Source organism: Perognathus longimembris, chromosome 8 (genome assembly GCF_023159225.1).
Source record: "Perognathus longimembris pacificus isolate PPM17 chromosome 8, ASM2315922v1, whole genome shotgun sequence".
In the NCBI taxonomy this organism is placed as follows: domain Eukaryota; kingdom Metazoa; phylum Chordata; class Mammalia; order Rodentia; family Heteromyidae; genus Perognathus; species Perognathus longimembris.
In genome coordinates, this window is record NC_063168.1 from 60,710,239 (window position 1) to 60,734,703 (window position 24,465).

The 24,465-nt window shown below is 42.9% G+C and overlaps 3 protein-coding genes across 7 annotated transcripts in view; 1 reads left to right on the forward strand and 2 right to left on the reverse strand.

The window, feature by feature from the left end:
* Positions 1 to 962, reverse strand: part of Znf512 (zinc finger protein 512) — a 38,875-nt gene extending 37,913 nt beyond the window's left edge. For 3 of the 5 annotated variants that reach the window (XR_007211941.1, XM_048353223.1, XM_048353222.1), the window contains exons 1-2: positions 863 to 962; positions 213 to 271 (exon numbers count right to left, since the gene is read on the reverse strand). Coding sequence is in view for 3 of the 5 variants with exons in the window: in XM_048353223.1 (XP_048209180.1) it covers positions 213 to 271; positions 863 to 892 (89 nt within the window). In the remaining 2 variants the exon portion in view is untranslated. The remainder of the gene's footprint in view (positions 1 to 212; positions 272 to 862) is intronic. The other 2 variants (XM_048353224.1, XM_048353225.1) reach the window with 2 other exon arrangements.
* A 1,147-nt stretch (positions 963 to 2,109) lies between these two features.
* On the reverse strand, positions 2,110 to 18,366 carry C8H2orf16 (chromosome 8 C2orf16 homolog). Its single transcript, XM_048352227.1, has 6 exons — positions 18,354 to 18,366; positions 17,341 to 17,395; positions 17,054 to 17,149; positions 15,137 to 16,692; positions 2,232 to 15,094; positions 2,110 to 2,130 (listed from the first exon to the last, which is right to left on the reverse strand). Exons 2-6 carry the CDS (start codon positions 17,367 to 17,369, stop codon positions 2,110 to 2,112), a joined length of 14,565 nt encoding a protein of 4,854 aa, XP_048208184.1. The 5' UTR covers positions 17,370 to 17,395; positions 18,354 to 18,366.
* Positions 18,367 to 18,482: 116 nt separating this feature from the next.
* Positions 18,483 to 19,416, forward strand: LOC125356624 (PCNA-associated factor-like). Its single transcript, XM_048353227.1, has one exon. The coding sequence runs from the start codon at positions 18,526 to 18,528 to the stop codon at positions 18,859 to 18,861; it is 336 nt and encodes a 111-aa protein (XP_048209184.1). The 5' UTR covers positions 18,483 to 18,525; the 3' UTR covers positions 18,862 to 19,416.
* Positions 19,417 to 24,465: the final 5,049 nt, after the last annotated feature.

The window sequence follows — 24,465 nt, forward strand, 5'->3', positions numbered from 1 at the left end:
GGTGGCTATCTATTTAAGTCAATTAAAATTAAATAAAAAGGTAAAATTCGGTTCCTCAATGACACTAGCCCCATCACCAGGGTCCCAAAGCTACGAGGGGCTGGCTGATGGCTATGACACTGCACAGTGCAGATACAGGCGAATTTTTTTTCGTTCTTTCCGACAGCGCTGGTGACAGCAATTATAAAAGGACCTCGGAAACCCTCACTTACTTCTTCGCTGCCCCGATCCTGGCGCTCCTCTGCAGCTTAAGGGAGGTGGGTCCCGGGGTCTAGCAAAATCACAAGCACACGAGTGAGTGCTGGGTGGGTGGGGGGCCTCCTGAACCTCGACCGCAAGGAGATGACTCCCCCGGGGGCCTCCAAGGGACGCTCTGGCGGGGCAGCTACCTCAGACGAAGCCAGCAGCGCTTCTTGGGGGAAGGTAGGTCGTCCTCATTGCCCACCATGCAAGGCAGGTGGCAAGACCAGAGCCTTCCCCTTTCCCCATTCGCCAAGCGCTGCGGTCCCGGGCAGAGGCCCGAAAAGGGAAAGGAAGAGGGAATAAAAAGAAAAAAAATAATGAAAGAAAGAAAAAAAAAAGACAAGGGCTATGGGAGGCGCTGAGGATGCAAAGGAAATAGGAGCTAATGGAGGCCAGGAGGTAGGAAACAGGAAGGGGAAAAAAAAAGAAGTGGGGAAAGAATGGGGGGCTGGCGAGTCTGCTCTCGAAGGGTGGGGCCTGCGGTGGGCTCGGGTAAAACCAACTCTTGGGCGCGGGACAAAGCGCGCGGCCGCCCGGCCGGACGGCTCGCACCCTCGGGTTCTCGTTTCCTGTTTTTTCTCTCTCTCTAAATCGTTAATGGTCACACCAAGAAACTCACGGCGGGGACAACACCGAGCCGGGAAGACATCACTCCCTCTCCACGCCTAACAATTTCACCCGAGGGCTCCGGCCGCACCGACGCCACTTCCGCTCTCTCCGCCTTTCCCGGATGTGGACTCGGCGCCCGCCTGGCTCAGCACATCCACTTCCGCCTGGCGGCTGGCGAAGGGGGCTGCGGCTGCCGGGCGGGGCCACGTGACGAACCCACTGCTCCCTCCCTCCCCCTCCCGCCGGCTCCCAGTCCTGTGAGACCCCGCCCCCCTCCCACGCGACCCGGCAACCCTGGAGACCAGTCTGAGGGAGGGGCTGGGAGCCCTGGGGCGGCCTCAGCACTCCTTCCCTGGGGTTCCCCCCCCACCTCTCTGCAGGACACTTTGTCTCCCTCCCAGACCACCCCCCCACCCCACCCCACGAATGGGCGTGTAGATCCACTAGCAGTTCCATTATTGCCTCTTTATTCATCTTAGTGCAACTGCAGACGCAGTCCCCTTCCCCCCAGGGAGAAAGATACAGAAGCCCTTCCACTGCTGAGGGTGCTGGAGGTGGAGGCCATAGCTGAGAAAGGAAAGCTAGCTAGCTAGGAAAGGGGCTACGTTAGGTGAAGACTTGAGGGTGATAGTTTTGAACAGGAGCAGATCTCATCTGCTAGCTCTGGGCCTCCAAATTTGCCATGCTTTGTGATGTCTGGGTGTGTCCCTAGGAGACACACTTGGCCTCTCCCTAGGGGAACTGTGCTTGAGTCTCTCTTTAGGGGGACTGTAATGGGTCCTCTCAGCATGGCGGCGTTGGCTTCTCTCAGGTTGACTGTGTGAACTCCTCTCAGAGTGACTGTGGCGGGGTCTTCTCTTGGAGGGACTGTGGGGTGTCCTCTCAGAGTGACTGCGGTGGCTCCTGGTGGAGGGCCTCTGCTCAGAGGGACTGGGATGGGTTCTCCCAGAGGAACTGTGTCCTCCCCTCTCAGAGAGGCTGCCCTGGCTTTTGTCTGAAGGACTTTGGACTCTCCTCTCCGAGGGACTGAGGTGGCTCCTTTCCGAGCCACTGTGATGTCTCCTCTCTGGGGAACTGGAGTGGCTCTTGTCAGAGGGCCTGGCTTGGCCTCTCTCAAAGTGTCTCCATCGCCTCCTCTCTGAGGGACTTCGTTGTCTTCTCTCAGAGGAACTAGGTTGGCTCCTCTGAGAAGGCCTATGGTGTCTCCTCTCTGAGGGACTTCTCTGTCTTCTCTCAGAGAGACTGCGAAGGGTTCTCTCAGAGGGGCTGAGGTGGTTTCTGCGAGAGGGAATGCTGTGGCCCCTGTGAGAGAGATGGCGAAGGGTTCGAGCAGAGGGGCTGAGCTGGTTCCTCTCAGAGGCATTCCTTGGAGTTCTCGCCCATGTGTTCTCAGAGGCATTCCTTGGAGTTCTCGCCCGTGTGTCTTTCTCTACAAGGTAACTCTTCAAGGCTCTCTTCGAATGGGTTACAACTGTCTCTTGGGCTTGAAACCTGGATGCTGCTCTGGGAAAGTTCTTAGACTCTTGGCTGGAAACTTCGTGTTTGTAAAGGTTTCCCTTTGCTCTCCTGCTGCTGTCATTTTGCCCTGTGCCCAAAAGCTGTGTGTTAGAGGTGGTTTGGAAAGTGGTATGTGTTTGGAGAATGGTAGGCTCAAGATGTTGGCCAGACGGAGGTTTCTGGCAGGAGTTCACTCTTTCTAGCTGTTGAGCTGATCTGCATTCATCTGTCACTCCTGAAGACACTACGTCCTCCTGCTTAGTGGTTGGGGTGGTTGGCCTTTGCTTAACAACCGGCCTCCTGGTTCTTCTGCTCTCTCTTGCTAAGTAATAATTCCTGGATCTTTGTTTTGGATGATACTTTTTGCCTGAATGCAAATTATCTGGCCTTCTCCTGTCCTCAGATTTCTGTCCGACCAACGCTATGATTCTATGTACTGTTTGAAATGCCTGCCTTATGCCCTGAAAAATCAGCTGCATGAACTTAGGCTGGGAAGATGAACTAGGTTGTCTTTTTAAAGAGGCAGAACTTGCCTGAGCTGCTCCAATCTTCCTCCTCAAATGGCCTGGTAATTCCCTCGGGGAACTCTTTCTTGTGGTTCTGCCATTTGTGTAGAACTTTTTGTCTCTCTTTAATGTATGTTTTGAATCAAGGGTCTTTGTGGCTCTCATTCTATTCCATTTTTTAACCCGATAGCTCTCAGGGTGGGTCTCAGGTTGGGTATGAACTTGAGGGAATTCACGTTGTTCCCTTACTCTTTGCTCTCCTACTAAGTTGGGCGCACCCCGTTGCCTTTGCCTGATGTGGACTTGTACAGGAGTAGGGGACTGGGAAGATCCAGATTGGAGATCTCCAGTGGGAGTAGGGCTTTTGGAAGCTGGAGTGTAGATTTTATCTTTCCTTGATGATGGTGATTTAGAGTTCTTTGGTATGACTGATCTGTCTCTTCCACGATATTTTGACACCTGAGCTCTTTTCCCAGTTCGCAACCTAAAGCCAAGATGCAACCGAATCTCACCACGGCCCTTAGGAGTGCTCACAAGGTGGAGCTGAGGATAGATAAGCAAATAAGGCCCCAGAGCAGCCTGAAATTTATGACAGCAATTAAATCCTGAACAGCGTCCACACTGTAGGCAAATGGGGTACTTTAAGACAAGACCTGAAGCTAGAGGTGGAGGCACATTGGGAGGGATTTGACTCCTTAAGAGTTTTGCCGCTATTTTTAGCTGCAGATCTTGCAGCAAATTGAACTGTTCTGAGATGTCTGTCTTGGTCTGGGAAAAATAACTTGTCTTGAGGGAAGGTTGGGACTCAAAAATCCTTGTCTGTGAAATACTGTGGGAGTTTCCACTCTCTTCTATGTGAACAGGATCTTCCCCATTATAAAATATCCCAAATGAAGATTCTGACTTTATTAGGACAGAAACAGGAAGCGGACTCCCTGCACATGAGAGAGGGATGTGCTGAGCGACCTCCTGGGATATGTCACTGAGCTTTGACTTTGTTTTCTTTAATCCCACTCTAATCCCTGAGTATTGCCGTATTATGGAAGATATGGAGCCACGTGTCCACATCCTTAAAGCCATTCTTTTCTCAGGATCATGGCATAGTGTATGTCTCTGAATATAGTTTTTGACTTCTGAAGGCTGTGAAATAATACCTGGACCCTTTTTTAGCAATCTCCTGGAAAATTCCATCAGTTCAGCTGGAACACCAAATAAATTTTGAATAGATGTACAGATATCTGTTGTTGCTTTTGCTTCTAAATACATTTGAGAACAGAGCTTCCTCTCCATAGTGGTCCCCAAGACATTGCCAAGCATTAACATACTGGAGAGATATTTCCTAGGTAGTCGTTGCCGACAGGCATGGCTCTCCCAGACATTCTGTTGTCTGCCCAGGAAAGAATGGAGAGAACCTCTCTGAGTCCCCGATCCTACTTGGAAGGTCCCAGCAGCTGATCTCCGGCTCTGTGGTGGATATTGAACAGAACTCTGAAATGAGTGCTCTAACTTATTCATATGCTTCCTCTTAGTTCTCTCCTTAGATGTGACATCTTCTTTCCAGATCTCCAGATGTGGAGTTCCCACAGCGTTCGCTGTTTTGTCAAAGGGCTGATTATGAAGGGTCAAGGGAAGGGCTGAAGACTGTGTCATAATATCTATCCCAAGGCTTTCCATATCCAAAGCTCTTGGTACTTCCAGTACCCTCAAGTCCCCAAGGCTTCCTAATTCAGAGATTGTCATGGAAGTTGAAATGAGTGGGATTGAAGGGCTGTGTAGAATCCTAGAGAAGTAATTCCCGTCTTGTAACTCTTCTGATGTTGACTCCTCAGAGTTCTTATTCTGGCACACCTGTCCTTGGTTCAAATCTTCAGGTTCTATTGTATTAGGAGGCTCTGGTTTTGTCCCTGTGGATAATACAACCTGAAACTTTTGCTCCTGTGTCAACACTGTAGGTTCTTTACACGATGTTTGCTGTGAGGTTAATTCTGCAAATTTCACTTGGATATTTGGCCTTGGAGTTAATTCTGTAGGTTTTCCCAGTTCTTGAAGATGAGGTCTTGGGAGTCCATTCAAACAATCCACTCCCTCAACCTCTGATCCGATGGCAGCTCCTATTGTTTCTACCACCTGAGGAATTGGTCTTGGTGCTAATTCCTCTGATTTTACAAGCTGAGGTAGCGGCCCTGGGATTAACACAGTCTTTATAATTTCACATCCTGTCAGTGCTATCGTTTCCAAAATTTGGTGTGATGGCTCTGTGATGAATTCCTTAGATTTCACATTTTGTAACCACAGACCTGAAGCAAACTCTGAAGGTGTCACATCCTGTAGTTTGGGAGTGAGCATAACATATTCTGCCTTCTGTGGGGTTGGCCTTGACAGTATCACAGACTTTGCAACTTGAAGTGGCGGCCCAGGAATCACTTTCACAGAAGGAGCTACTGGGGTTGCTTCTACTGAGCAAGCTACTTGAAGCCGTGCCCTTGCTGTGACTTCATCTAGTGGCTTTGAATTAATTCCTGTACACTTTATAACTTGACCCCGTGGGCCTGCTGGGGCTGTTTCTGAATGTTTCATACTTTGATTCTGTGGTTGTTTTGGTCTAACTGATACATTCCCTTGCCATGTCTCAGAGTTGACTTCTACAGATTCTCCATGTCCTACAGTATGATTTGTTTGCTTTGGGGGCAGCTTTAAAGATTCCTCCACTTGCAGCTTAGGGATCACACTTACAGATTCCAGGAGTTGATGTCCTAATGCTACTCCTGCAGATCCCACATGATGCTGTGACTTTGAGGTTAATTTCATAGGCTTCTCACAAGTCAATAGAGATTCAGGAACTTGATGTCCTAACCTTGATGTCATGACAATAAATTCTGGTACCTGAAGACCTACCTTCAGAGGTATCCCTGAAGATTCTATGCCTTTACATGTTGGCATTGGGGTCAACCCCATGGTTTTCTTTAGTGTTTCTGGGGCTTTATGAGCCAATCTTTGTGTCATTTCTGGGGCTTGACAGATTGGTATTGAAATCAAATTCATGTATTGAGGTACTTGGTGCTTTGGCTTTGGAATCGTCTCTGTATATTCTACAAATGGATGCCATGGGCTAGGGATTTCAGAGGATTCTGTGACTTGATCTCTTGTTTTTGGCGTTCTGGCCCCAGATTTCATTTTTTGAGGCAGTAACCTTGGTGGCAATGTCACAGACTTTACAGTTTGCTGCAAAGACACTGAAGACAACTTCACATTGTTTACACCTTGCGACTTTGGCTCTGAAGTAAACTTGAAAGGTTTCACACCTAGTGGCTGTGATTCTGGAGACATATTTGAGAATTTGACACTGGTCAGTGTTGGCCCTGGTAAGAACATCCTAGATGACTTTGGTCTTAACGTTACTGGTTTCACATCTTGCCATCCTGAAGTGAGCTCTTGGCAATTCATGCCTTGTTGTTGGGACCCTAGCTTCAGCTCCTCAGGTTTTACATCCTGAAAACATGATTTGGGTGCAAAGACCATGGAGTTAACACATTGTGACCTGAAATATGGTGTCAACTTTAAAGAACTCATACTTTGAGGTAGTCCTGGTTTCAACTCCAAAGTTTTCACACATTGAAAATTTGACTCTGGTACAAAAACCATGTTGTGCTGTGTGAGGTATGAGGATACTTTCTCGGGATTAATCCCTTGTGAATGTGGCTCTGTTTTTAACGCTACAGACGTCACTTTCTGACAACATGGTTTTAGTGGAAACATCTCAGATTTCAAGTCCTGCTGCTCAGAGCCAGAAGTCAATTGCATAGGAGTCATACCACAAAGCAATGGCTGTTTGCTCATCTCTAAAGACTTTTCATCTTTAAGCAGTGACTCTGGGAAAAATATCACAGATTTCATATCATTTGACTGAGGCCCCAGAGTGAACACAGGTTTTTCAACTTGCTTCTGTGACCCAAGTTGGTTCTCCAAAAACTGGACTCCTTGACACTTTGTCCCAGGTATTAACTCAGATTGCAAGTATGGTCCAGAGTTGAACTGAACATATTTTGTACTTTGAGGTTCTGACCCATAGTTCAAGTTAGAGGGCTTCATGTTTTGCACTTGTGGCCCTGAACTGCACTTTTCAGAATCTATGCACTGGTATTTTAGCTCTGAATTCAACTCAGAAGAGGTCATACCTTGAAGCTGTGGACCAGAATTGACCTTCATAGATGTTATACCTTGACACTTTGTTCTTGGAGTCAACTCACATTGTATGTCTTGTAAATGCTGCACAGTGCTGAATACATTGCATTCTGTATCTTGAAATTCTGGCCATGTGTGCAACTCAGAAAATCTCATGCCTTGACATTTTTTTCCTAAAGTGTCTGTGGAAGCTTTTGTACCTTGCAGGTATGGCCCAAGTTTGTACTCTGTGGAATTTATACATTGTGATTTTGTCCCTGGATTCAATTCATAAGAATTCATACACTGTGCTTGTGGCCCTGGGTGGCATTCCATGGGAGCTACACCTAGAAACTTTGATCTGGTAGTCAATACAGATTTCACACTTGGCAAATGTGATCCCAAGTTGACTGTCATATCTGTCTCACATTCCATTTCAGTCCCTAGATTCAGCTCAGGAGATTTCATACATTGATGTTTTAAAATTTCAGTTGATTCAGATGGTTTCACATCTTGCGAATGTAGCCCAAGGTTGCATTGCATAGAGTTTACACATTGAAATTGTGGCCCTGGGATACATACAGAAGAATATGCACCTTGCAAATGTGGCTCAGGCTTGCAACCAATGTAGTTTACACACTGAGGTTTTGGCTCTGGAATACATGCAGAATTCATACCTTGCAAATGTGACTCAGGGTTGCAGCCAGGAGAATTTATACACTGAAACTGTGGCCCTGGAATGGATATAGAAAATGTTAACGGACCAGGGTTACATCCAGTAGAACCAACACACTGAGGCTTTGGCCCTGGAGCGCATGCAGAAGAATCCACACATTGAAAGTGTGTCCCAGGCTTGCACCCCTTAGAACTGACACACTGAGATTTAGGCCCTGAAGTGCATGCAGAACTTGGACTTTGCAAAGGTAACCCAGGGTCACACTCACTAGCATCTATACATTGAGGTTTTGTCCCTGTAAAGTATTTAGGAGAATCTACACCTTGAAAATATGGATTATATTCAGTCAAATTGGCATATGGTAGTGTGGGCCCTGAAATGCATGTAGATGAAGTCACACTTTGCAAATGTGGTCCAAGGTAGAGCATCTTAGATTTCATATCTTCAAGCTCTGGCCCAGGTTTCAGCTCAGAAGAGTTTATGCCTTGTAATCGTGGCCCAATGTTAAATAGTGTCAAGTTTTTATGCCCTGTATTAAGTTCAGAGGATTTCCCACTTTGCAATTTGGGCTCATGCTTGAATTCCAGAGGTGGTGCATCTGGAAGTGTGGTCTCTATGCACAGCTTAAAAGGTTTTACCCCTTGTAACTGGGGATGTAATGATTTCATACCTGGAAACTCTGTTCCCAGGGAAATTTTCACTTCTCCCAACTGTTCTGAATTGAATTTCATAGATTTCACATCTTGAAACTTTGTTCCTGTGCACAATTCTGAAGACTTTATATGCTGCAAATGCGAATCAGGATTGAGCATCATAAAATTTACACCTTGAAACTGTGGCCATTGACTTGATTTAGGAGATTTCTCATCTTGCAGCTGATTCCCAGCATTGAATTGAGAAGGTACCATACTGTGTGAGTGTTTTGCATCCTGCATTTTGAAGTCATGGTTGGCTTCTGTATTGCTCACTATTTGAAGGCTTATGGACTTAGATTTTACACCTTGCAACTTTCCCTCAGGGTTGAATTCCATGGGTTTCATATCTTGGAGCTGTATCTCTGGTGTGGACATGAATAATTTCCGATTTTGTAGCTGAGGGGCTGAGTTGAACTGAAATGGTCTCCTGGCTTGTACCTTACTTAGAGTCAACTGAAAAGACTTCACATCTTGCCACAGTGGCTGAGACATGAACCCTACAGATTGATCTTTGAGAAGCTTTGTCCCTGGGATTATGTCAGAAGATTTTACACATTCCAGGTGTGGCACAGAACTGAAATCCAGAGGTTTTACATCTTGAAGCTTTGTCCCCAGGACCAACTTAGAATCTTTTGCACCTTGAAACTGGTGGCCTGAGTTGTACTTCACAGCTTCGCTGTCCGATATTAAGTCAGAGGTCACATCTGATAAATTTAAACAATGTTTGAACTCTACAGATTGCCCATTTTGAAGTTTTGTTCCTTGAAACAACTCAGAAGATTTTTCACCTTGCATTTGTGTGGCAGAGTTGAAGTCCACTGATTTCACACCTTGAAATGTTGTTCCTGTGATCATCTCAGAAGATTTCACACTTCTAAAGCATTGTCCAGGACTGACCTCCATAGATTTTGCACCTTGAAGTTTTATACTCATGAGCAGCTCGGTAGGGCTCCTGTCTTGTAACTGTAGGCCTGACTTCAGTCTTACAGGTTTCACACCTGAGAACTCCTCTCCCAGGGTTAAGTCAGGCTTCTCACCTCGTAACTTTGGGCTAGACTGGACTTGTACAGATTTCACATCTTGGAACTTTTTCCATTGAATTGTTTCAGATTTCACACCTGGTGACTCAGATCTGAAATTCATAGGTTTTACATCTTGAACTTTTATACCTGGGATCATTGTAGAAGATTTCACATCTTCTAAATGTGGGCCTGATTCCAATTCTCCCCATTTCACTTCTTCAAGCCGTGTCTTCGGTATTGACTCAGAAGAGTTTACACCTTGCAATTGTGGCACAGGTTTGAAGCCTGTAAAATTGATGTATTGACTGTTGGTCCCCATTGTCAAGTCAGAAAATGGCTCTCCTTTCATCTGTGACCTAGAGCTTAAGGTACATTTCATACGTTGAGAGTTTGCCTTAGGTGTCAACTGAGAACATTTCATACTTTGCCATTGCGACTCAGAGTTGAGCTCCTCAGATTTCATGCCTTGAAGCTTTTTCTGACTAGCCAACTCAGATGATTTCACACTTTTCAAATGAAGTAGGGAGTTTAGCCCTACAATTTTATCACTTTGTAATTGGGGTCCTTGGCTTAACATCTCGGATTTTACTCCTGGAAGCTGAGTATCTTGTGTAAACACTGGAGACTCTCCATCTTGAAACTGGGTACCTAGGGATAACTCTAATAGTTTCACTTCTTGCAGTTCTGGGGTCAACTCAGATTTCATCTGTTGTAAATGAAGACCGTGTTTGAATGCCATTGGTTCTAAATCACTAAGTCTTGAGCTTGAAGTGCAGTCACCTGGTTGTATCCCTTGAAGCTTTGACCTTGGAATCAGCTCCGCTATCTTTATATCTCTTAACTTTACTGAAGGTTTCAATTCTCGAAACTGTGATCCAAGATTCAGCATAGATTTTGTAACTTGGAATTCAGGTCCTGGTATCCACTCAACAGATCTCACACTTTCAAGCCATGGCTTTTTGTCTAACTCCACAGTGTTCACACCTCGAAGCTGTGGCTCTGAGGCTGAAGCAAAAACTTTCCTTCTTTGTAGCTCTAATCCTACAGACAATTTAGGGGCTTTCTCATACTGAAACTGTGGCCCAGAAGTAAACACAGATTTTTCTCCTTGGAGTTTTGAGCTTGGATTCAACTCACAGGACTTTTCATCCCCCAAGTGTACGGAGGGCTTCAATTCAGAAGGTTTGACACCTTGAGATTGTGACCCAAGATTTAACCCTACAGATTTTACTACACCTTGGAACTCAGGTCCTGGAATCCACTGAAGAGAGGTCATACTTGCAAGTTGTGGATCTTTGCTTAATTCCACAGTTTTTAGTCCTTGAAGTGGTGGCTTCAAAGTCCAACCCCAGGGTGGGTATAGTTGTGGGCCTGGGGTCAACTTGAATGGCTTTGTATTTTGCCACTGTGGTTCACAGTTGAACTCTTCAGCTCTAATATCTTGAGTAACTGGTTTAGGAGCCAATTTAAATGATTGCATATCTTTCCTCTGGACCTTGGAGTTGAGGTCTACAGATTCTATAGCCTTGGATTTGGGTTCTGTAATTACCCTCAAAGACTCAGGACCTCTCTTCCATTGGTCTACATTCACAAATTTCAGCTCTGGTGGGTTTACAGATATCTGACCATCCTTTCCAGGCCCAAGACCTAAATCCACAGGTGCAATTCCATGGAACTGTGGCTTTGGTGCTAAATCTACAGACTTTATTCCATGAAACCCATGTCTTCTGATTACATTCACAGACTTTAGTACCTGCTTCTTTATCCTTGGGTTAAACTTTACAACTATGAAGCTTCGCAGATGCTGGTTGGGAATCTTCTCTGCAGGTTTTAAAGTTTGCTGCTTACAACATGAACTAATCTCTTCAAGTTTCATTTCTTGCATTTGTGGGTCTGAAGTCAGTTTGTCAGATGTCATACTTGGAAGGTGAGGCCCTTGAAGTAATAGCTCTGATGCAGAGCCTATAGAATTCTTATCTTGCCTGTTTAGCCCAAGTTGCAACTTCATCACTTTCTCACTTTGAACCTGTGGATCTGGGACCAACTGCACAGTTTTCAAATCTTGAATTCTTGAGCCTGGAATCAAGTTCACAGAATTCATATCGTCAAGCTCGTGATCATGGGTAAGTCCCACAGATTTGAAATCTTTTCTCTCCATGGATTTCACACTTTCCAGTTGGGGAATTGGGGTTGTATCTGTAGATTTCATGCCCTGTTGACATGGTTCTGGAATTAAGATGTTAGATGTCGTATCTCCCAACTGTGATCCTGAAGGCAGAAACTCAGACCTTAAACCTTTGTGTTTTGGGCTCAGAGTCAGCTCCTTAGGGTTCATAGCTTCTGCTTGTAGCCCTGGGGTTAACACCATAGATTTGGCTTCTCTCAGCTCTGGTATAGATTTCAGAGCTCCCAAATGTAACAACGTGTTGAACTCTATATGTCTCAGATCTTCTTGCTGTGGCTCCGGGATCAATTTATATTTTAAACCTTGCAGTTCCAAGATTGGTGTTTGCTCCTTAGATTTTATGTCTTCCAACTGTGGTCCTTGGGTCAATTCAGAAGACTTTTTACCTTGTGACTGGGGCCTTGTGGTCAACACAGAATAGTTTACATTTAGTGACTGTCTCCCAGGAGTCAATGCCATAGATTCTCCATTTAGAATCTGTGGCTCTGAGATTAATTCGTAGGAAATTTCACTTTCAGAGCTTGGCATGTGGTTCACTATTGCATGTTTTACATCTTGAAACAGTGGCTCTGGGACTAACAACCCTGGCTTAACCTCTTGCCTCTCTGTCTGTGAGGACAACTCCAATGGTTTTTTGCATTTTAACTGTGGCCTTGAGTTTAACTCTGAAGATTCCACGCCTTGAGGTTGAATTCCTAGTGTTAAATCAAAAAATTTGACATCCCGTAGACACGGTCCTGGGGTTAACCCCACCTGTTTCATATCTTGAAGCCCTGAAGACATCTTTGCTAATAATTTGGAATCATGAAGCCCTAAGTCCTCTTCAAAATTCATATCATAAAACAATGATCCTGGGATTTGATCCCCAAATTTGACACCTTGAAGCTTTGGCCCTAAAGTCAACTCAGAAAAATTGACATCTTGTTGCCATAGCCCTAAGTTTACTTCCTCGGATTTCGCATCTTCAGGTTGTAGTTCTGAACACAACATAGATTCCAGGCTATGAAGTTGGGATCCTTCAGGAGACAGAACAGACTTCATATCTTCAGCCTGTGGCTCTTGGCTTAATTGCAAAAATGATTCTGGTACACACCCTAGAGACTTTATATCCTGAAGTGGAATCCCTTCCACCAGCTGTATATGTTGGAAACCTTGATGTTTTGGATCTGGGATCAAATCATAAAATCTGACATTTTGCAAGTTTGGTCCAGTGTTTGGTTCCACAGTTTTCACACCCTGAGCTTGGGGTTCTGGAATCAACTGAGCAGATTTGTCATTTTGATGTTTTTGTCTTGGAATAAAATCTAGTAATTTGATTTCTTGTTCTGGGGACCCTGAAGTCATTTCGACAGATTTCACTCCAAAATGTGACGGTCCTGAGATTAAATGTGCAGGTCTTTTTCTTTGAAGAAATGGCCCTTGAGATGACTTTGAAAATCTGACACTTTGCAACTGTGGCCCCGGAGCTGATCTAAAAGACTTGACATTTGACCATTCTGAACCTCGATTTAAATCCACAGATTTCACATTTTGGAGCTGTGTCCCCTCTGACAAGTCCTCTAGTAACATATTTTGTAGCACCAGGCCAGGTTTTGGCTTTTCAGATTCTACCACTGCTGTAGCTGACTGATGGATTAAATTCACACATTGCACATCTTGCAACTGTGACTCTGGATCCATTTGCCTACACTTTGCTCCCTGGAGCTGTGACCCGGGAGTCAAGCCTCTAACGTGTAGTTTTGGTTCAGCAGATAATTTTGTAGACCCAGTCACTAATGGAGATGACGCTGTCTTCTCTTCTTGTATCCCTGGTCCTGGAGTCAAATGCAGAGGCCCTATTTTTGAATATGGTTCTGAGATGGACGCTTGGATCTTATCAGCTTGAGGCAATGTCAACTTCACAGTTTCTGTGTCTTCATATTCTGAACTTAGCGGCATCTTTGAAAGCTTAGTGCCTTTTGAATGTGGCTCTACATTCAGATAAATGAATTTCCCACCTTCAGGCTTTGGATCTGAGGTCAACACTTCTGGTTTTACAGTTTGATCCTCTGATCCAAGTACCAAAGACAGAGATTCCATTTGGTGTTGTAATTCTGGCATCTCTCTCATCTCTCCTGTAACATGGATCCTAGCTTTAGGAGTATCATGGAATGACATGGAGCTCATCTCTATAGATGCTGAAGTTTGGCTCAGTGGCTCTGGAGTAATTTCTAAGGATGATGGTGTAAACCCAATAGATTTTCCCACTTGATGACAAATGTCAGAGGTCAACTTTGTTTTTGTTCCTTGAGATCCAGTTTTTGTTTCTTGAAACTCTATGGGTGGTGCCAAATGAACAGATTCTGCACCCTGAAACTGCGAATTGGGGATCGAATCTGTAGATTTCCTATCTTGCGGCAGTGATGCTGGCACAAATTCAGCAGATTTTACACTCTGCCATTGACATTCTGGGGCCAAATCAATAGATTTCGTACTTGGGATTGTCTGTCCATATTCTACCATTTGAGGGACTATATCTCTGGTCATATCTACAGATTTCATACTTTGTAACCCTGCCTCTAGGATCATTTTCTCAGGCTTTACATTTTTCAATCCTGGGGATAACTTTGCAGAATCCATTACTTCTTGCAGACATGGTCTTTGATTAATTCCCACTATTACTGAAGATTTTCTGACTTGATGTGGTAGTTTGGGGCTCATTTCTATAGATCCTGTACTTTGACCTGGTGACCCTGGGCTTGTTTCTAAATATTGCATTATCTGAGGATGTGACTGTACTAATTCAGATTCCTTCATTTGTAAACAAGTATCAGAGGTCAGTGCCATAGTTTCTTTCTCTTTATGGCTCGGGCTCATATCTGAATATTCTAGTATTTGATGCTTTGAGGTCAGCTTTGAAGGACCCATGATCTGAGGAGACCATCCTGAGGTTAATGATGCAGATTCTGGACCTTGACATTGTGTAGTCATCCATATCGAGTCCTGCGTTTGAGCATGAAACCCAGAAGTCAGTTCTTGAGATTTCTTGATAGGCGATATTGGTTGTGGGGTCAAACCATCAGATTCTGTAACTGGTGACTGTGGGGCTATGTTCATTTTTGTGGGCAACGTGAGTACTATGGGAGTTCCCTTTAGAGAATGTGTAGACTGATGTCGTGTTAGAACCATTCCTGCTGCGTCCTTGACTTTAGTCGATGCCTTTGGAGGCAGACTCACAGATTTTACAATTCTTAGTGGAGCAGAACTAGAAGTAATCCGTTTCTCTGATAAAGATGGCTTAGGAGTCAGATTTGCACTTTGAAATTGTGAACCTGAAGTCAAAACCCCAGGTTCTACAACATGTGGTGGTTCTGGTGGAATTATCCCCATGAAATCCATGGCTTGTGACAGTGCCCCTGGAGTTATTTTCACATGATCCATGACTTGTGATGTTGAGACCATTGGTTCTGTGTTTTGATGTATTGGTGTTGGAGTAATCTTTGCATGTTCCATGGCTTGATGTGGTGGCCTGGGGATCATGCTTACTGATTCTCTGAATTTATGCTGTGGCTCTGGCATTATGCCCACAGTTTTCATGACTGTATGTTGTAGCTTTGGGCTTATCTTTCCTGGTTTTATAGATTGGCAGTCCAATAATGTGTCTGTCTTTGCTGACTCGATGACTTGATATTGTGACCTTGGGGTCATTCCTATGGGCTCTATGGTATGTTGATGTGATTTGCCCATCATCCCCATATAATCCATGACTTGAAGCAAAGATACAGGAGTTACCTTCACATTATCTGTGGCTGGATTCAGTCTTGAGGCTTCCAAAACTTGGTGCTGAAGACTTGGAGTTAACTTCACTGATTCAATTATTGGTGGTTTGGGAGTTACACTCACTGTTTCCATAGTTTCCATTAGTTTTACAACTTGATTTTGTGGCTTTGGGAACAAACTTGCAGATTCTATTACTTCTGAATGTGTTTCTGGGATCATTCCCATTGAATCCATGACCTGAAGCAATTCCAATGGAGTTATCTTTATACTATCTTGATGAGGTAGTCTTGGGGTCAGCTCCACATTAGTCACTTGTGCCTTATGCTGTTGGATCCTCTTTTCAGGAAGACCAACCACCCTCTGCCCTACACTAATTTCTAGCACGTGTTGGGGGTCTTTCCTTAGTAATGTGGTCTCTTCTAAACTTCTTAGAGGGGGAGTGCTCACTGATATAACTAAAGGTTTGCATCCAAGGATTTGGGGGTCATCTCCAGATTGTAACTGCTTACTTGAGATATGTGACTGTATATTTTTTGTTTCTGACCTAGTTAATCCAGATTCCACTGCAGGGTTCACATGGAGCCGAAATGATAGAAAGTCATCTGAGGATTTATTGTTGGCATCTTGTTTAGTGCTTTGACAAATTGGCATAGACAATGGGGCTTGAGAGTTCTCTGTTTCAGGGACTAAACAATCAGTCGTTGCCCATGACTCCTTCACAGTCAGAGGCGCTCTTTGTTTCCGCAAAGTACAAGCCTTCCAAGACACGTGTCCTTCTAGCTCCCCTCTAACCAAAGAAGAGAGCTGGATTGGGGCCCACTCTGGGAGCTGTGGTCTTTTACTTGAAATACAATTTGGCCTATGATCTTTGACCAAATGACTCTTTCTCTTTCTCTTATCTTTTGTCTTCTCTTCTTGTTTGCAGAGATTTAAGGGTTTTAAAATAGAGTTAATGAAAGAGTTTTGAGGATGCAAGGATGAAAGAGCTGCCGAATTCTGAAAAAGTTCTGATTTCTTTGGCTCTTTGCACTGAAAAGGAGGCAGGGATGTGTCTTGGTTCCTGAATGCAGATGGTTGGTTTTGAGGGGAAACAGGTGAACTTTTGCTCTGGAATTGCCAGGTTGTTCCTTCAGAAAAGAAAGGATGATAAGATAAGCTGGAGTTTTTGCTTGATGATCTAGAGGAGAGGCTGTGGTCGGTAGAAGATTTGGCCTTCTCACTGTAACAAGATAGAGCATCCTCCTGAGCCACAATAACAGAGGAAGAGGAGGAGGAGGAGGAGGAAGAGGAAGAAATCATATCCTGGAATTCAGGCAAAGGCTGGTCCATAAGACTTGATCTAAGAAATAAAGAGAAATGTTTTCATTTGGAGTCAGAAAATGAACGTGTGTGTGTGTGTGTGTGTGTGTGTGAATGACCACTTCAAATGTAAAATATTTGGGGGATCTGAGGGAGAGTTGGGGAGAAAAAGTTGCTTTCCCCAACATCAATTACTTATTGCAGAGAATTCTCCCAAAGGGAGAAAAATATTCCCATTTTACTCAGAAATGATCCTTTTACCAATTTCAACCCAGAACTCTATCCACTGCCAAAAATTACCTTAATTCTTCCCCTTTTACCTTCCTCCTTTCTTTCTTCCTTCCTCCCTCCTCAGTGTTCTAATACCTTCAAGCCCACATCCAGAAATTATGTTCTCTGACCTTGCACTTTCCAGATGTTGGAAGATCTGTCGGAGACTCCTGTCTATTGACCAGAGTATGTATTCCTGAGTCCAGCCCACAGGGACTCCTGAAACACTGGAAGCAGCAGCAGGTATGTCAGTGTAATTGAAGTCATATTTAAGTACCAGCAAGCAAAACAATACAAAGAGAGATTTCAGTTAGAAAGGAGATGAATAGCACAGTGAAAACAGTAAGGACCAGCTTTGTTAATGTTAATCTTTACAAGTAGAATGTTTAGTAGGACCAGTTGTAAACAGACTACTCACAAGACCATGTTATCATCATTGGAATCCATTCTGGGGTTTTCTTCCAACTGTGGAACTGGGAATAATAAGAACCTATTAGCATCATAACTATTGACGTCATCTAATTTAAACACATCATTCTGCTGGGCGCAGGTAGCCTGTAATCCTAGCTACTCAGGAGGCTGAGATCTGAGGGTCCAGCAGGAAAGTCTATGAGACTTGTCTCCAATTAAGCACCAAAAAAAAAAAAAAAATGCCAGAAGTGGAGCCATAGCTCAAGTGGCACAGCTCTAGCCTTGAACACAAAAGCTCATGGACAGCATCCAGGCCCTGAGTTCAAGCCCAGGACTGGCACACACACATACACACACACACACCACACACACAGAGAGACAGAGAGAGAGAGAGAGAGAGAGAGAGAGAGAGAGAGAGAGAGAGAGAGAGAGAGAGCGCTACCCAAACCCTACCCCTTATTCTGCAAACAATGAAACACACATGGAGTCAAGCCCAAGATTATAAAGCTAATGAGGTCTGGTCTCAAGTTTAAAAAAATGTTTAAAAATTATTATACTACCTTCATTTGTAGTAGGTAAACATTTGTGTAGGTCAGACATTGAAAAGAGCAGGTTGGAGTAGGGAAAACAGAGATCCTGGTACATATTTTTCTTTCAAAAAATTTATCTAGCATCTATGGTAGGGAAATAAAGGTACTGAAACTTCCCTCACCAAACTCTTGCTACTTAATCTTTGTCCATTCTCCTGTCTCATCAAGTTTCTTTTCCATACATTGGGTTTTGCATAAAAGTATATGGAGAGAAAAAAGGAAGAAGCCTGAGGAAAGACACCATGATAAGAAAGATAGAGCTGTTTGCATTTCCTTAAAAGTGAAGATGTTACAAGGAAAAGGCACTCTGCAATAACATCCTCTTTCAACCTCTTCCCACCTGCCATTCAAGGCTAGAGTCTTAGAGAAAGCCCACAGTTACCCTACCATTAGGCTTGGACTGAAGAATAAACAATAGAATCGTTCTTACCTGTGTGTTTCTGGATCTTTTTCTGTTTATGTTGCTGTGGGGTCTAGAGACACAAAAAGAAAAAAGAAAATCAGGAGTCCTTTTAAATTTTATTTTTAAGTTAAAAAAATATCTTTGGACCCGTGGCCACTCAATCACCCGGAACTAGGGCTTTGTCTCCTTTTGTTAGGACATGGTGCGGACTAAAGCAGACAGTGCCCCAAGCACCTATAGAAAAGTGGTGACTTCCCACGCCCCCAGGAAGGTGCTTGGCTCCTCCACCTCTGCCATCAACACTACAGCTCCTTCATCCAGGAAAGCTGAAAACAAGTATGCAGGAGGGAATCCAGTTTGTGTACACCCAACTCCCAAGTGGCAAAAAGGAATTGGAGAGTTCTTCAGGCTGTCTCCTAAAGGTTCTGAAAAAGAAAATCAGATTCCTGAAGAGGCAGGACCCTGTGGCTTAGGAAGAACAAAGAAAAGAACATGTCCTTTGCAACCTGATCACTCAGATGATGAAAAAGAATAGAACTGTATTATTCATCTTTGAATAATGTCTGGTGTTTAATCTGGTATCCTAGAAGTTTGTGAAGATGTTTGTCCAAATGGCTTTCTTATATAGGCATTTAATTTAAAAAGTGAGGCTAACAATTGTTCAAAAGTAAGTATTTGTGAATTGAAGAATTTGTAAAATAATTTCAGCTCAGTATTCAATTTAATGCAATATGTTGTTTCTTTGACTAGTATTAAGCTTCTGTTTTCATCAAAAATCAGATTTTATCATCTAATTACTAATTTGCTATTTTGAGGTTTAAATCTTTGTACTGATGCCATTTTTGTGAACAATTAGTTATTGGAATTGGGCCATATTTCTATTCATTGTATTTGCTTTAAAAGAAAACAGACTTTTACACATCAAAGAATTCAGTACTATTTAAATTTAGATGAAATCATTTTTCAGAAAGAGGCTAAAGACATAATGTTGAAAAAATGATGGGTATCTCTTTAAAAAATGTTCAAGACATTTTGGTCTTAAGTTTAAATGAATGATAATGAACACTTCTAAAATGTCAGTGAAAAGATTTTAAAAAACTAGCATAGAATCCACAAAAGAGATTACATAGACTACATTAAGAGTAGATTTTTTTATTTTAAAAATTTGTTTATGTGGTACTGAGGATATAACTGAAGAGAAGTAAGTATAATATTGCTAACAAATTCTTGCTTCCTCATCATACTTTTTGTTTACTGATAGACTGTCAGTTTTCAAAACTATCCATGTTTTAGCAAGAAAGGTTTTGTGAATTTTTTTTGAAATAAATGACCACTTCACAAAAAAAAATTATCTTTGATTTCAATGACGTCAAGGAGTTTTAAACTCTATTTCCTGCATGAGGATTAGGAAATTTTTTTCCTCTTGTCTATTTCTCTCTACTTCAATTGTTTTACTAAAAACAAATCTTTGCTAAAGCTTTCCAGAGAAAATCAGTTTATGCTCTAGGTTAGAGACTTCATTAACAACATATATCCTTACAGATAACATATATTGCTACTCCCACCCCCTTTTTTTGAGCCAGCTCTATGGCTTGAACTCAGATCCTGGGTGCTGTCCCTGAGCTTTTTTGCTCAAGGCTGGTGCTCTACTACTTGAGCCACAGCTCCACTTCTGGCATTTTGGTGCTTAACTGGAGATTAAGAGTCTCATGGACTTTTCCTCCTTGGGCTGGCCTTAAACCACGATTCTCAGATCTCAGCCTCCTGAGTAGCTAGGACTACAGGCAGGAGCCAACAGCACCAGATTGCAACATCTTTATATCAGGGATTGATACTTATAACCATAAACACTTATCACCATATCATTAGTTGCTACCTCCCTATTTATTTTCATTAATCACTATCAGGTACTAATTCCTAGGTATTGTGTGGGGGTGCTAAGACTACAAAAACAAATATGAATCTGAATTCTAGGAACTTACATGACTAAATATAAATGTGAGGGAATACAGAGAACAAATGATTAACTTCCTAAGAGTGAAAGGAAAAAGGGCTCAAAATAAACTGTCATAAACTGCCATCTGCAGTAGAGTTTGAGGATTTTTAGATAAAAAAAGGTCAAGGCAGACAAGTGAAATAATCAGTGAAGTCAGTATGTCTTGAGTGCCAGGTGTACTTTTGCTCACTTGTGGGACATGGTGCTGGAAGTAGGAGATTATACTTAATGATGGAATTTTAATTTAGTGTTGTAGATCAGGATTTCCCAATAAGTATCAAACTACTGGGTTTTTCTTTTTTCATTTATTTTACAAAGATGCTTCAGGGAATTTTAAAGGCAGAAATGGCACTTAAAAAAATTTTTTTGGTCATTCATGGGGCTTGAACTCAGGCCTGGCTGTCGTCCCGAAGCTTTTGTGCTCAAAGCTAGTACTCTACCACGTTGAGCCACAGCTCCATTTCTAGTTTTGTGGTGCTTAATTGAAAAGAAGAGTTTCACAGACTTTCCTGCCTGGGCTGTCTTCAAACAGCAAGCCTCAGATCTCAGCCTCCTGAGTACCTAGGATTACAGGGCAGGAGCCACCAGCACCCAGTTTACCAGCATCTTTTGTCCTTTCACACTAAACAAATACTGTTTCTTCTCTTTGAAGCAAGATCTCAGTGTTTGAGAGTATTATCAAAGGAGCAATTAATGGGGACTTCCAAAATAAATGCATGACTCAGTAAGCCAGTTTTCTATTCAGCTAAAATATCCCTTGCTGCAATATAGCTTTGGTCTTTAGATAATTTTTAATTGATTTTATACTGAGCCATACATTTAACAACCTATGCCCATGATGGACCATCGATTAAAAGTAAGAAACAAAGGCATGTGGTAGGTATGCACAATGGAATTTTACACAGCCATTAGAAAGAATAATATGTCATTTGCAGAGAAATGGATGGACCTAGGACAAATCATGTTAAGTGAGATAAGCCAGGCTCAGAGGGAAAAACAGCACATGTTTTCTCGCTTATGCAGAAGCCAGATCTAAAATACACTTGGACATGATAAATTATATAAGACTGTAGGCATTCACACACAATGGGACCAAAGGAGGATTATTCTAGGAGAGGAACACAAAGACACTATGCCTATGTGCATCTATTCGTACAAAATCATACTTATCAAAATGGATTCCAGGAAATGGAAACCAGAGGTTATTTTTCTTTGTTGCTGTTTTTGTTTCCTTTTCTTTTTGTCTTGTTCATTTATTTATCTGTCTTTGGGAAGGTAAAGAAACACAGAAATGAAGGGACAAAGGGTAAACGAAGGCAGCAGTGGTACTTACTAGATACTATGTGAACTATACAACTTGCAGGTGGAGATGGGAGGATAAAACTGGGAGAAAGTGAGAGAAGGGATGACATTGTCCTAAAAGAAATGCACTCTTTACCTGACATAAGTAACTGTCATCCCTCTGTATATAATCATTATAATAAGAATTTTGTTGGTGGTGTTGGTCATGGGGCTTGAACTCAGGGCCTGGGTGCTGTCACTGAGTTCTTTTTTGCTCAAGGCTAGCACTCTACTATTTGAGCCACAGCTCTACTTCTGGTCTTTGAGTGGTTGACTAGAGATAGGAGTCTCATGGGGACTATTTGCCTGGGATGGCTTTGAACTGTGATCCTCAGATCTCAGCCTCCTGAGTAGTTAGGATTACTGTACAGACATGAGCCACCAGCACTTGGAGATTTCTTTTTTTAAGAAACTCATTGCTGAAATATAGGTAAATATGCTTACAAATTATCTTTTTATGTAGTTATTTCAAAATAATGTATACATATAATGCACCTGAATAATCAGAAAGCACATGCTGGAACTCCTGGAAATGATGAATAAAATGTAATACTGTGGGATTTTTTTTTTTAGATTTTTTTTTTTTTTTTTTTGCCAGTCCTGGGCCTTGGACTCAGGGCCTGACCACTGTCCCTGGCTTCTTTTTGCTCAAGGCTAGCACTCTATTACTTGAGCCACAGCACCACTTCTGGCTGTTTTCTATATATGTGGTGCTGAGGAATCGAAACCAGGGCTTCATGTATACGAGGCAAGCACTCTACTACTAGGCCAGATCCCCATCCCCCTGTATTTTTTTTTTGGTCAGTCCTAGAGCTTGAACTCAGAGCCTGGTCATTGTCCCTGAGCTTTTCTGCTCAAGGCTAACACTCTACCACTTTAATCCACAGCTCAAAGTTAATTGAAAATAAGAGTCTCATGAACTTTCCTGCCTGGTCTGGCTTCAAACCATGATCCTGAGATCTCAGCCTTTTGAGTAGCTAGAATTATAGGAGTGGGTTACTGGTGCCCAGTTTTGGGGGTCTTTTTTTGTTTTTGTTTCGTTTTTAGGTTTTTTTGTTTGTTTTTTGGCCAGTCCTGGAGCTTGAACTCAGGGCCTGAGCACTGTCCCTGGCCTCTTTTTGCTCAAGGCTAGCATTCTACCACTTGAGCCACAGCACCACTTCTGGCCGTTTTCTATATATGTGATGCTGAGGAATTGAACCCAGGGCTTCATGTATACGAGGCGAGCACTCTACCAATAGGCCACATTCCCAGCCCTGGTGCCGTTTTTTAAATATTCTTTTAAATATAGAATTTAGCTAGCTCCTGGGGCTGGATGTAGATGCAAAAATCTCAAACAAAAAGTTAGCAAACTAAATCCAGTAATGTATAAAAAATATTCTGAACCATATCGTGAATCTTATTCTATGAATTCACAGTTGGCCTATTACTTTTAAAATCTCAGAATAATTCATCACATGGATAGAATAAAGAAAACCTTAAGTCTTATTTGAATAGAGGCCAGAAAAGCACCTAAGGAAAGTTAGCACACTCAATAAAAAAATTTAAAAAAGAAACAAAAAATAACATCCATTTATGCCAAAACATTTAGCAAAACAGGAGCAGAAGAGAGTTCCTTTAATTTGGTAATAATGTTTCAAAACTCATACATCATGATATATATGATATATTACATATATGATGACAACTTTCTTCTATATATATGTTAGCCAGGAGCCAGTGGCTCACACCTGTCATTCTAGCTGTTCAGGAGGCTGAGATCTGAAAGTCCCTGAGACTCTTATCTCCAAACCCCTCCCCTCCAAAAAAAAGCCAGAAATGGAGCTGTGGCTCAAGAGGTAGAGCACTACCTCAAGAAGCTCAAGGAGGCTGGGGATATGGCCTAGTGGCAACAGTGCCTGGTTCGATTCCCCAGCACCACATATACAGAAAATGGCCAGAAGTGGCGCTGTGGCTCAAGTGGCAGAGGGCTAGCCTTGAGCAAAAAGAAGCCAGGGACAGTGCTCAGGCCCTGAGTCCAAGCCCCAGGACTGGCCAAAAAACAAAAAAAAGAAGCTCAAGGACAGTGCCCAGGCCCTGAGGTCAAGCCTGTGTGTGTGTGTGTGTGTGTGTGTGTGTGTGTGTGTGTGTGTGTAGGAAGGAAGGAAGGAAGGAAGGATGAGAAGGAGCAGAGATGGAGGGAGGGAGGGAAGGGATGAAGAAGAGAAAGAGGGAGGAAGAGAGGAAGGGAATATTGTCCTCCGTTCAGTAGTGGCAGCATTACCTGGGAGGTTGTTTAAAATGTAGACCCTCAACCCCATACCCCAGGCTTCATAAATCTAAATCTGATTTTTAACAAGACCTCTTAGGTAATTCCAATGGATGTTAAAGTTTGAGAGGAGCTGCTTTAAAGTGCAGACCTAAATATATTCTTACCTGGTTTTAAAATCCTTCCTGTCTTCCAGTTGCACACAGAATCGTATTTATATAAAGCATTCAGCTTGGCATTCAAAGCCCTCTGCCACACAACGTGACTCTTTCTCAAAGTTCTCTGATTTCTGCAAGCCTCCAATCTATTTCCTCCTTTTGAAAAATCTACCACAACCCTCTATCCACACCATTCCTCTTCAAAATCCCACCCTTACTTTGAGCAAAGCTCAAACCGTGATCTCTCCCAGAAGGCATTTGATACATTAGTTATAAAATGCTCAATGCCCATTGTCACTCATATGTGGAAACCAGACCCAACTTACATGCATTCTCATGGGTTTGTACATATACACATATGCATGTGTAATATATATATATATATATATATATATA

Coding starts and splice junctions, on each gene's coding strand:
- C8H2orf16 (XM_048352227.1), bottom strand. CDS start 17,369: ATGGATTCCAATGATGATAACATGGTCTT. Junction 16,693..17,053: donor CAACATCTGGAAAGTGCAAG/GTCAGAGAACAT, acceptor TTTATTTCTTAG/ATCAAGTCTTATGGACCAGC. Junction 2,131..2,231: donor ATGCCTCTGAGAACACATGG/GCGAGAACTCCA, acceptor TCCCTCTCGCAG/AAACCACCTCAGCCCCTCTG.
- LOC125356624 (XM_048353227.1), top strand. CDS start 18,526: ATGGTGCGGACTAAAGCAGACAGTGCCCCAAGCACCTATAGAAAAGTG.